This window comes from Malaclemys terrapin, chromosome 23 (genome assembly GCF_027887155.1).
Source record: "Malaclemys terrapin pileata isolate rMalTer1 chromosome 23, rMalTer1.hap1, whole genome shotgun sequence".
Lineage (NCBI taxonomy): Eukaryota > Metazoa > Chordata > Testudines > Emydidae > Malaclemys > Malaclemys terrapin.
In genome coordinates, this window is record NC_071527.1 from 2,372,578 (window position 1) to 2,385,311 (window position 12,734).

The window sequence follows — 12,734 nt, forward strand, 5'->3', positions numbered from 1 at the left end:
CCCCCGTGCTTGGGGGCGGGGGAGATTTCCTCTGACGGGGGGGGCACCGTGCCGGGGCCCTGGCCTGGCTCCCCCTTGAGCTCGCCTCTAAGAAAAGCCCTGGAGCTGGAGGGGGGCGGGGGGGGAGCTGTCACTTCTGACAATGAATGATGCTCCCATTTGTGGCCCCCCCGTTCCAACCCCCCCCCCCCCCCGCCCTTATGGAGCACTGCTCCAGCCTGACGTCACCCCAGGCTATTTAAGCCGGGCCGGGCAGGGCCAGCCCCAGGCTGGGACTTCACCACAGCCCCGCAGCCTCGTCTGCCAGCCCCACTCGCCCGGGCACGTGCCGCCGGGCCCAGCCGCCATGCCCCCCAAGAAGGAGCTGCCCGTGAAGAAGCCGGTGGCCGCGCCGGCCAAACCGGCCCCCAAACCGGCCGTAGCCAAGCCGGCTGCTGCAGCTGCTAAGCCCAAAGCCCCAGAACCGGCCCCGGCCCCGGCCCCGGCCCCGGCCCCGGCCCCGGAGAAACCCAAGGAGCCGCCGATTGACCTCTCTAAAGTGGTGGTATGTGGGGGCTGTGCAATGGAGGGCAGAGAGAGCAGTGTGGGGGGGTGCATGGGGCCAGGACTGCGGCTGGGGGGCATCCCCCACCCCCATGTGGCAGCAACACCGCAAGGTTTAAAGCTGCCATGCGAGTGGCCAGGGAGCCCGGTGGCCGGACGGCACAGAGACGTGGACAGACAAGGGGCCCCAGTGCCCCCGGCCTGCCCCGCCCCACTGCACCCAGTTTGCCACGGGCAGGCCAGATAAGAAAATGCCCTCCCCCAGACCAACCCCCCTCCCCCGCTTCCTTGTGGCCCAAATACTGACCAGCCCCAGCGCCTGCATTTGCAGGGAGTGGGGTGGGCCCCCCACAAACACCTAGTGTGCCCCCCCTGAAAGGGGCATGAGCTGGCCTCCAGAGGAGTCGTGGGGGGCAGAGGGATCCCCCAGGGACACAGCAGCTACCCCGCCCCCAGGGGGGAAGGGCCAGTATTAGCCCCTTTACAGATGGGGAAACTGAGGACTTGCCCAATATAAGTCAGTGGCAGAGCTGGGGACCCCCCCCCCCCGATCTAACCACTTCCCCGCCCCCAGCGCTGTCCCTCCAAGGGGTGCTCAGCAGTGGGGCTGAGGTGGGAAGTCAATGGAGCAGGGGACTGTAGTTGGGGGACTTGCTTCATCTAACTGGGGCCGATCTAAGCAGCCAGAGACCAGCTCCTGGGTTCTAGCCATGGGGCCAGGAAGGGAGGGGGGAATCTGGTGGGTTGGAGCAGGGGGGCTGGGAGCCAGGACGCCTGGGTTCTCTCCCTGGCTCTGGGAGGGGAGTGGGGGCTGGTGGGTTGGAGCAGGGGGGCTGGGAGCCAGGACGCCTGGGTTCTATCCCTAGCTTGTTACTAGCTCTCTCTCCTACAATGGCCAGAGACTCCACTCAGGAAGGGGGGGGGGGGGCTGTTAGACAGTCACAGCTGGGGGGGGGCGAGCTCAGGTCATTGGGGCAGATAAATTTAGGCGGTGAGCAGGACCCTGTTATTTTAATGACAGGCTGGAATGGGGGTGGGGGCGAGCGCTTGGCATGGGCCTGCATTCCCAGGCAGCCGGCTCGGGGACAGGTGGCTGCGGCCGGGGGATTAGCACCCGCGTCTCCAGCCCCAGCGCTGGGCACCGCTTTGCCAGGCTGCGCTACAGGGGTTGAGTTGCGGCGGGGGGTGGGGGGCCCAACCGGGCGCGCCTCTGTGCGGGGGGGGGGGGGGGGCAGAATGCAGGAAATTCCTGCGGCAGTGAGGTAGGGCCCCGATAAAGAGTGTGACCGGGGAGGGGGCGATCAGCCCTTATATGAACTCAGCTGCATGCGTGTCCCAGAGCCCCCTGCTGGGTGAGTCTGGGGCGGGCAAAACTGCCCCCCACCCCACAGCCAGGGCCCCTGCCCTGCGCCCCACAGCGCCCCCTGCTGGCAGAGCCTGGGGCAGTCAAAACTGGGCCGCCCCCCACAGACAGGGCCCCCGCCCTGCGCCCCACAGCGCCCCCTGCTGGCAGAGCCTGGGGCAGTCAAAACTGGGCCGCCCCCCACAGACAGGGCCCCCGCCCTGCGCCCCACAGCGCCCCCTGCTGGCAGAGACTGGGGCAGTCAAAACAGGGCCGCCCCCCCACAGACAGGGCCCCCGCCCTGTGCCCCACAGCGCCCCCTGCTGGCAGAGACTGGGGCTGGTGAAACTGCCTCCCCCCACACACAGCCGGGGCCCCTGCCCTGCGCCCCACAGCGCCCCCTGCTGGCAGAGCCCGGGGCTGGTGAAACTGCCCCCCCCCCCACAGCCAGGGCCCCCTCCCTGCTCCCCACAGCGCCCCCTGCTGGCAGAGCCCGGGGCTGGTGAAACTGCCCCCCCCACAGCCAGGGCCCCCGTCCTGCACCCCACAGTGCCCCCTGCTGGCAGAGCCCAGGGCTGGTGAAACTGGGCCTCCCCCTCCACAGCCAAGGCCCCCTCCCTGCACCCCACAGCGCCCCCTGCTGGCAGAGACGGGGCTGGTGAAACTGCCCCCCCCCACAGCCAGGGCCCCCTCCCTGCACCCCACAGCGCCCTCTGCTGGCCGAGGCCTGGGCGGGAGCCGACTCAGCCCTCACCTTATATTGAGCAAAACTCACAGGCCCTTTCACCGCAACCGAGGCAGCTTCCTCTTTGCACCCAGGTTTCAGGTCCTGTAAGGCACCCCCGCCCCCCCTTCGCCTCCAACTGAGCTCAGCCCCCAGGGCTCCCTGCCCCCCAACTCCATGGGAGACAGATGCAAAGGGGGGGCTCTCAGCAGCCCCCCACCCCCCACTCGCCCCAGGCAGGTATAAATTCAGGCCAGTTGGCTGCTGCTTTCTCTCCCCCCCCCCCCCACAACAAAATGTCTGCCAGCCCCACAGAGCCTGAGGTCAGACCGGTGAGGACCAAGGCTCCCCCGCGAGGCGTTTAGTGGGGTCGGGCTGGAGGGGCCCCTGGGGGCCGAGCTTGGCCCCTGGAGCAGAGAGCTGGGGGGTGACACCCCACTGCACCCCCAGGCTTGTCGGCACAGTAACAGACTTTGTGCAGCTCCCCCCATCTCTGTTAATGTCCCTGTTTCTGTCACTTCCTCTTTGCAGATTGAGTTTAGCAAGGACCAGCTGGAGGGTAAGTTGATGGGCCTTGTGTCTGTGTAGCTGGGGGGCGAGGGGGGCGTCGCTCTTCCGCCAGCCTTCACCCAGCGCTGGCCCCGCTAAATCCAGCTCCTTCCCCCACTTACACGGTTCCTGCCTTGGGCCTCTGTCCCCAAGAAGCGCTTGTCAGTTCCTAACCCATCCCCGGGGGGCAGAAACCCTGGTTAGGTGGCATCTTCCATTACCCGGCCTGCCATGGGGCATGGCTGGGCCCCCAACCTCTGCCCAGGGGGATCTCTCAATGTGGAGGTCTCGGATTAAGATACAAGCACCTGGCTGGCAGCTCCTGGTCTCTGAACGAGCCGGGCTCCTCCTGAAACTCATCCCAACACGATTCCGGCAGGGAGGCGGAGGAGCTGGGATTAGAACTCCTGGCCTCTAGCTCCAAGACCACCGTCCTGGCCAGGTGAGCTAAAGGATCTGTCCCTCAACTTGCAGCAGTAGCCGGTCTCTGCCACTTGTGGGCGCCCTGTCGCATACAAACCAAGGCAGCAGGTTTTGGTGCCCTCATGTGGTTAAGAGAGATCCCACCGCGACTCCGGGTGAGGTGTTAACCCCCATGTCCAGCGTCACAATTGTGCATTAATTCAGCTAACCCCCCCCCCCCGGTTTCAATCCAACGCAGGCGTGGGTGCTTCACTTCCTGTCCTAAACCGTCCTGTGGTGTTGCTAAGCAACTGCCAGGTTCCACCCCAGAGGTGGCTGCATTTCAGTGGTGCGTGAGCTGAATCGGCAGTGGCCAGGTTCCACCCCAGAGGTGGCTGTGTCTCAGCGATGCGCCCTGTGTGTAATCTCAGATTTCGATGGGATCTGGGGGCGATACAAGCGTGAGCAGCACGTCACGCCCAGGGCGGGATGCTGCCCCTTGGGACGGGGATGGGGGTCTCTGGAGCTCTGTCTCTGGTTCCTGCTGGGGTTGGTGATCTCTGGGTTTTGCTGGATGCTGGCAGGAAGGGCGGTCCGGACGGGGCTGGGCCCCCCTCCCTGGCATGAAGCAGGTGGGTTAGACTGGCAGAGGATGTCCGGTTCCAGCCCCTCTGACCTGCTCTGCTCCCCGCCCCAGATTACAAGGAGGCTTTCCAGCTCTTCGACCGGGTCGGGGACGGCAAGATTCAGCTAAGCCAGTGCGGGGATGTGCTGCGGGCCCTGGGCCAGAACCCCACCAACGCCGAGGTCATGAAGGTGCTGGGCCACCCCAAGCCCGATGGTGAGCGAGCGGCCTCAGCAGCTGCGGGGCCGGGGTGGAGGGTGGGATGTGGCTCGGGCGCTATCAGCCTGTGGCCAAAGCCCCAGCTGCTGGAGTCACGTGACATTGCAGCCCCAGCTTGCACTGTGAAAAGGGAAGAATCTGGAATCCAGTGGAACGGCGTCTGCCTGAGTCTGCAGAGAGCCTGAAACAGTTGCTCCAAAGGGAGAAAGGAATTGCCCCACGCGTCTCGGAGGGGTGTTACTTCCAGCCCCCCCTGCTGTGGGGGTCTACCACCAGCCCCACCCTAGCTGTGGATTGTTTGTGTGGTGGGAGTGGGTCTGGACCCCTAGCCTTTCAGAGACCCCCTTACTAGGGTTAGCAATGGGGGTCCTCCTTTGGGATTTGGTTGGGCTATGTGATGGGGGGGCATCAGGGGCCCCATGCGGTGCCAGGGGGGCCAGACTACCCTCCCCCAGCCACATGGGGGGGCTGCATGGCTGGGCCCCGGGGTCTTGGCCTGGCCTCAGTTTCCCCCTCCCGCGGCAGAGCTGCACTCCAGGCGGGTGGAGTTCGAGCAGTTCCTGCCCATGCTGCAGACCATCGCCAAGAACAAGGACCAGGGCACCTTCGAGGACTACGTGGAGGGGCTGCGGGTCTTTGACAAGGAGGGGAACGGCACCGTCATGGGGGCCGAGCTGCGCCATGTGCTCTCCACGCTGGGTGAGCGCCACCTGCTGCTGGCAGAGGCCCCCCCCCCACAGGGCAGCCCCCGAGACAGGGGCCCCCGAGGCTGACGAGGCTCAGCAAGTCTGGGGCAGGGACCCACGGGTACGGTGCCAGGTCAGGGGCGCCCCACCCCGGTGTCCTGCCCGGCGCCAAGCACTGGCTGTGCTGAGGGTCAGCGTCCCTGCCGGGCTGGGCAAGGCCTGTGGGCAGGGACGGGGCAGGGGGCAGCTTGCTCTGCGGCTACCCAGGCTGGGCCCTTTCGGGGGTGGGCATGGCTGTTGGTCAGGCACTGGGCAGGACCCCCCCGGGGTGGGGTCCCCCCAGGGGCAGGCACTGGGGGGGGGCAGGACAGGGCCCGTCAGGGCTGTCGGTCTGGCACTGGGTGGGGGGGCAGGGCCCCCCAGAGTGAGCATCGGGCCGGGGGGAGGGAATGGAATCCCCCGGGGCTGTCGGTCTGGTACCGGGCAAGGCCAGCCCCCCCCAGGCTGTTGGACGGGCACCAGGCAGCGTCAGGCGGGCACCGGGCAGGAACAGGCCCCCCTGGGGATGTTGGTCTGGCACCAGATGGGGGGGGCAGGGCTCCCCAGAGTGATCGGGGGGGAAACAGGGCCCCCCCAGGGCTGTGGGTCTGGCACCCAGCAGGGACAGGGACCGGCCCCCCCGGGCTGTTGGGTGGGCACCAGGCCGGGGGGGAACATCTCCCCAGCACTAACGCGCTGCCCCCTCCGGCTGCAGGCGAGAAGCTGACGGAGGAGGAGGTGGACGCCCTTCTGTCCGGGCACGAGGACTCCAACGGCTGCATCAACTACGAAGGTGAGAGCCTGGAGTCGGGGACCCTCCAGCCGCAGGGCTGGGAAAGGGGGGGGGGTTCCCAAGGGAGGGGCCATCCAGGTGCCTCTGGGGGACCAGTTCCACTGCCTAAAGCCTCTCTCCTCCCCCCACAGCCTTCGTCAAGCACATCCTGTCTGGCTGAGCGGGTGCCGTCGGGTAGGTGCCCCCCCCGGGGACTTTACTTTTCGGACTCTGTTTTGGGGGGTGGCCGCTCCTTTCTCCCCTCGGACCCGGGTGGACCGTCTCTGTGCCCGGCGGATAATCTCTAATGTGTGTGTGTCAAATCCCTCTGCCCTGGAAGAGGCTTGTGTTTTCGGGGTGCTGCCACCACCCCCAGCACCTCCCAGCAGCCGACCTCCGAGGGCAGGAGCCTGAGCCCCGTTCTGCAGAGGGGGAAACTGAGGCACAGGGACTTGCTCCGCTGCCAGCTGAGGTCCAATGCCATCAGACGGGCACAAGTCATTCACCTTCTCCCCCCGCTCCTCTCTGCAGCGCTGCGTCCCTCACGGGGAACCAAGCCCGTCCCAGCCTGAGCGAACCAAACACCTGTTGGGGGGCCCTGGGGGCTCTGGCCAGGGCACTGGCATGGATGGGCCCCATGCAAAGGGGGCAGCGTGGCTTTGCTTTCATCGCTCGGGATAGGGCATCAGAACGCCTGGGCCCTACGCCCAGCTCTGCCCTGGCCTCAGGCAAGGCCTTCCCTGTGCCTCGGTTTCCCCACCCGTGAACATACTCGCCTTGCAGGGCTGCTGAGAGCTCTAACTCCCCGAAACCATCCCGACTCCAAGCGCCTCTGCTAGGCCAGCGTCGAGCGGGCACAGCCGGTGCCCTGAGTCACAGCCGCCGGCCCAGCCGTGCCGGGAGCGCGATTCCCTCCAGCCTCTGCTCCAGGGGACAGAGATTCAGAACAAACCTGAGCTCCAGGCCTGGAACCTTCTCTCCCCACCATGGGATCCCAGCTCCCCAACCTGGAGCCTGCCTCCAAAGGCCACGCGGCATTTCACTGTCTCCTCTTCTCTCCCCAGGCCGGGCAGGATGCGCCGAAGCAACTAATGCCTCCTCAGCCCATTGCTCTATGGGGGGGGCCTGTTCCCTGCCCTCTTTATCTCTCTCTCTAACCCGCCCCCCACCACCCAGCAGCTGCTGCGAAGGACTTCTACCACTGCCCAAGGAGAGCCCAAGACCTCAGGACACCAGCGGCTGGGGATCCAGCCAGGGGGGGATGCAGGCTCCCCCGAGAGCAGCGGCCCAGCCCAGGGGTGCCCACCCAGCCGAGCCGCGGTCCCGATCCTGGGCGGGAAGGGACCCGATCCTCCTTGCGTTTGGACAATAAAAGCCCTTTGTTTGCAGAACCTTCTGGCCCCTTGGATCTTGGCCACAGGGGCCGTGTCAGCATCCCTGGCTCTTTCTCGAGACCCTGGGCACCGGGCGACGGGGGCTGGGCTTGGGTTGCGAGTGCTGCATCCGCTTTCACTGAGGGACTGGGAGGTGGAAGAGCCAAGCACAGGCTGGAAAAGGCCCAGGGGCTGGCCCTGCAGGGCCCCGGGGGTGTCCTTGCGCCCGGCCCAATGCAGAAAGCAAGAGTTGGGAAATCAACCCTGTTCCCCCCTCGAAGGCTCAGCTACGGGGCAGGACGGAGGCAGGAGCCACCCGCGCCAGCCAAGGCGTGAATTGCAAGCGAGACAATTTATAGCAGGCGTTATGCCATGGCAGGGTACGGTCACGCTGGGTGCTGGCAGAACACGCTGGGTAGACAAGATGCTCTCGGGTGCCCACAGCCAGGGCATGGCAGGAGGGCCCCGGAGGATTTCAGGGAATACAGCTGCCATTTCCTGTTTGTTAGGGGGTGAAAGGTTGGGACTGGCGCAGCGGGGATCTGCCCCAGCAGCCAACCCGCCTGCCCCGCGCCCCGCAGCGACCCCTGCTGGGGGTGAGAATTCCTACCCATCTCGGGCTGTTTCCCCGCACTCAGACTTCACTGGGCCTTCGCGGCCCAGCGCGGTGGGGCAGGTTTCCGGCGGGCAGCAGAGAACTCCAGACGCAGCACAGGGCCCCGGAGAGCAGCTGGCTGTGGGGTGGTGCTTCGGCCGAGGGGCCCATAGCTCAAGAGGGGAGTAAATCAAGGTGACCCGACCCAGTCCTGGCATGGGATCCCGCCCTCACCTGTCCGGCTGGGTTAATTCTCAGGGGGCCGGGAGGGAGGTTTGTGCCCCCGGCATCGTCTCGCTGCTCAGCAGGTGGGTGGGGTGGGGGGAGACGGGCTGGCCCAGGCACCCCGGGCGTTACTGATGCCGTGTTTGCAGCGTGGGGGCTCCTGGCTCTTCCTCCATGTCACCCGCTTTATAGATGCGGAGACGAGGCCGGTGGGACAGGGACGGTGTCGACTGCGGGTGTGGGGGGGTGTCGCCCACTGAGACGTGAGAGCCTGCGGGGTTCGCAATCTCCGGCTGGGAGAACGAGTGCTGTTAAAACGCCCAGGAACGCACTGCCCGTTCCCAGCCCCTGCAGACGGGTTCTCAGTCTGTGGAATGAAACCCTCCCCATGCACCCCAACCCCCGCTGGGACCCCCCTGCTCCCCCAACCCCCGCTGGGACCCCCCTGCTCCCCATGCGCCCCCAACCCCCGCTGGGAAGCCCCTGCTCCCCCAACCCCCGCTGGGACCCCCTGCTCTCCATGTGCCCCCAACCCCCGCTGGGACCCCCCTGCTCCCCCAACCCCCGCTGGGACCCCCTGCTCTCCATGTGCCCCCAACCCCCACTGGGACCCCCTGCTCCCCATGCACCCCCAACCCCCGCTGGGATCCCCTGCTCCCCGTGTGCTCCAACCCCTGCTGGGACCCCCCTGTTCCCCATGTGCCCCCAACCCCCATTGGGACCCCCCTGCTCCCCATGCACCCCAACCCCCGCTGGGACCCCCCTGCTCCCCCAACCCCCGCTGGGACCCCCCCCTGCTCCCCATGTGCCCCCAACCCCCACTGGGACCCCCCCCTGCTCCCCATGTGCCCCCAACCCCCGCTGGGACCCCCCCTGCTCCCCATGCACCCCAACCCCCGCTGGGACCCCCTGCTCCCCAACCCCCGCTGGGACCCCCCCCTGCTCCCCATGCGCCCCCAACCCCCGCTGGGACCCCCCCCTGCTCCCCATGTGCCCCCAACCCCCGCTGGGACCCCCCCTGCTCCCCATGCGCCCCCAACCCCCGCTGGGACCCCCCCTGCTCCCCATGCACCCCAACCCCCGCTGGGACCCCCCCTGCTCCCCATGCACCCCAACCCCCGCTGGGACCCCCCTGCTCCCCAACCCCCGCTGGGACCCCCCCTGCTCCCCCAACCCCCGCTGGGACCCCCCTGCTCCCCATGCGCCCCCAACCCCCGCTGGGACCCCCCTGCTCCCCAACCCCCGCTGGGACCCCCCTGCTCCCCATGCACCCCAACCCCCGCTGGGACCCCCCTGCTCCCCCAACCCCCGCTGGGACCCCCCTGCTCCCCATGCGCCCCCAACCCCCGCTGGGACCCCCCTGCTCCCCCAACCCCCGCTGGGACCCCCCTGCTCCCCATGCACCCCAACCCCCGCTGGGACCCCCCCTGCTCCCCAACCCCCGCTGGGACCCCCCTGCTCCCCATGCACCCCAACCCCCGCTGGGACCCCCCCTGCTCCCCATGCGCCCCCAACCCCCGCTGGGACCCCCCTGCTCCTCCAACCCCCGCTGGGACCCCCCTGCTCCCCATGCGCCCCCAACCCCCGCTGGGACCCCCCCTGCTCCCCAACCCCCGCTGGGACCCCCCTGCTCCCCATGCACCCCAACCCCCGCTGGGACCCCCCTGCTCCCCCAACCCCCGCTGGGACCCCCCTGCTCTCCATGTGCCCCCAACCCCCGCTGGGACCCCCCTGCTCCCCATGCGCCCCCAACCCCCGCTGGGACCCCCTGCTCCCCCAACCCCCGCTGGGACCCCCCTGCTCCCCATGTGCCCCCAACCCCCGCTGGGACCCCCCTGCTCTCCAACCCCCGCTGGGACCCCCCTGCTCCCCAAACCCCCGCTGGGACCCCCCCTGCTCCCCATGAGCCCCCAACCCCCGCTGGGACCCCCTGCTCCCCATGCACCCCAACCCCCGCTGGGACCCCCCTGCTCCCCAACCCCCGCTGGGACCCCCCTGCTCCCCATGCACCCCAACCCCCGCTGGGACCCCCCTGCTCCTCCAACCCCCACTGGGACCCCCCTGCTCCCCAAACCCCCGCTGGGACCCCCCTGCTCCTCCAACCCCCGCTGGGACCCCCCTGCTCCCCATGCACCCCAACCCCCCGCTGGGACCCCCCTGCTCCCCCAACCCCCGCTGGGACCCCCCCTGCTCCCCATGCACCCCAACCCCCGCTGGGACCCCCTGCTCCCCAACCCCCGCTGGGACCCCCTGCTCCCCAACCCCCGCTGGGACCCCCCCCTGCTCCCCATGTGCCCCCAACCCCCACTGGGACCCCCCCTGCTCCCCATGTGCCCCCAACCCCCGCTGGGACCCCCCCTGCTCCCCATGCACCCCAACCCCCGCTGGACCCCCTGCTCCCCAACCCCCGCTGGGACCCCCCCCTGCTCCCCATGCGCCCCCAACCCCCGCTGGGACCCCCCCCCTGCTCCCCATGTGCCCCCAACCCCCGCTGGGACCCCCCCTGCTCCCCATGCGCCCCCAACCCCCGCTGGGACCCCCCCCTGCTCCCCATGCACCCCAACCCCCGCTGGGACCCCCTGCTCCCCAACCCCCGCTGGGACCCCCCCCCTGCTCCCCATGCACCCCAACCCCCGCTGGGACCCCCTGCTCCCCAACCCCCGCTGGACCCCTGCCCCCCCTGCTCCCCAATCCCCGCTGGGACCCCCCTGCTCCCCATGCGCCCCCAACCCCCGCTGGGACCCCCCTGCTCCCCAACCCCCGCTGGGACCCCCCTGCTCCCCATGCACCCCAACCCCCGCTGGGACCCCCCTGCTCCCCCAACCCCCGCTGGACCCCCCCTGCTCCCCATGCGCCCCCAACCCCCGCTGGGACCCCCCTGCTCCCCATGCACCCCAACCCCCGCTGGGACCCCCCTGCTCCCCAACCCCCGCTGGGACCCCCCCTGCTCCCCATGCACCCCAACCCCCGCTGGGACCCCCCTGCTCCTCCAACCCCCGCTGGGACCCCCCTGCTCCCCATGCGCCCCCAACCCCCGCTGGGACCCCCCTGCTCCTCCAACCCCCGCTGGGACCCCCCTGCTCCCCATGCGCCCCCAACCCCCGCTGGGACCCCCCTGCTCCCCAACCCCCGCTGTGACCCCCCTGCTCCCCATGCACCCCAACCCCGCTGGGACCCCCCCTGCTCCCCCAACCCCCGCTGGGACCCCCCTGCTCTCCATGTGCCCCCAACCCCCGCTGGGACCCCCCTGCTCCCCATGCGCCCCCAACCCCCGCTGGGACCCTCTGCTCCCCCAACCCCCGCTGGGACCCCCCTGCTCCCCATGCGCCCCCAACCCCCGCTGGGACCCCCCTGCTCCTCCAACCCCCGCTGGGACCCCCCTGCTCCCCAAACCCCCCGCTGGGACCCCCCCTGCTCCCCATGCGCCCCCCAACCCCCGCTGGGACCCCCCTGCTCCCCATGCACCCCAACCCCCGCTGGGACCCCCCTGCTCCCCAACCCCCGCTGGGACCCCCCTGCTCCCCATGCGCCCCCAACCCCCGCTGGGACCCCCCCCTGCTCCCCAACCCCCGCTGGGACCCCCCTGCTCCCCATGCACCCCAACCCCCGCTGGGACCCCCCCTGCTCCCCCAACCCCCGCTGGGACCCCCCTGCTCTCCATGTGCCCCCAACCCCCGCTGGGACCCCCCTGCTCCCCATGCGCCCCCAACCCCCGCTGGGACCCTCTGCTCCCCCAACCCCCGCTGGGACCCCCCTGCTCCCCATGCGCCCCCAACCCCCGCTGGGACCCCCCTTCAACCCCCGCTGGGACCCCCCCTGCTCCCCATGCGCCCCCAACCCCCGCTGGGACCCCCCCTGCTCCCCATGCGCCCCAACCCCCGCTGGGACCCCCCTGCTCCCCCCAACCCCCGCTGGGACCCCCCCCTGCTCCCCAACCCCCGCTGGGACCCCCCCTGCTCCCCATGCGCCCCCAACCCCCGCTGGGACCCCCCTGCTCCCCCAACCCCCGCTGGGACCCCCCTGCTCCCCATGCGCCCCCCAACCCCCGCTGGGACCCCCCTGCTCCCCCAACCCCCCGCTGGGACCCCCCTGCTCCCCATGCGCCCCCAACCCCGCTGGGACCCTCTGCTCCCCCAACCCCCGCTGGGACCCCCCTGCTCCCCCAACCCCCGCTGGGACCCCCCTGCTCCCCATGCACCCCAACCCCCGCTGGGACCCCCCCTGCTCCCCAACCCCCGCTGTGACCCCCCCTGCTCCCCATGCACCCCCAACCCCCGCTGGGACCCCCCCCTGCTCCCCCAACCCCCGCTGGGACCCCCCCTGCTCTCCATGTGCCCCCAACCCCCGCTGGGACCCCCCTGCTCCCCATGCGCCCCCAACCCCCGCTGGGACCCTCTGCTCCCCCAACCCCCGCTGGGACCCCCCCTGCTCCCCCATGCGCCCCCAACCCCCGCTGGGACCCCCCTGCTCCTCCAACCCCCGCTGGGACCCCCCTGCTCCCCATGCGCCCCCAACCCCCGCTGGGACCCCCCTGCTCCCCCATGCACCCCAACCCCCGCTGGGACCCCCCTGCTCCCCAACCCCCGCTGGGACCCCCCCTGCTCCCCAAACCCCCGCTGGGACCCCCCCTGCTCCCCATG

General features: G+C 70.1%; 1 protein-coding gene across 1 annotated transcript; it reads left to right on the forward strand.

Annotated features, from left to right (window-relative positions):
• Positions 1-276: 276 nt before the first annotated feature.
• LOC128828018 (myosin light polypeptide 6-like) lies at positions 277-7,292 on the forward strand. The gene is made up of 7 exons (XM_054012313.1): positions 277-544; positions 3,141-3,168; positions 4,258-4,401; positions 4,930-5,103; positions 5,845-5,922; positions 6,054-6,096; positions 6,966-7,292. The coding sequence occupies exons 1-6, from the start codon at positions 347-349 to the stop codon at positions 6,080-6,082; spliced, it is 651 nt and encodes a 216-aa protein (XP_053868288.1). The 5' UTR covers positions 277-346; the 3' UTR covers positions 6,083-6,096; positions 6,966-7,292.
• The last annotated feature ends 5,442 nt before the right edge of the window (positions 7,293-12,734 follow it).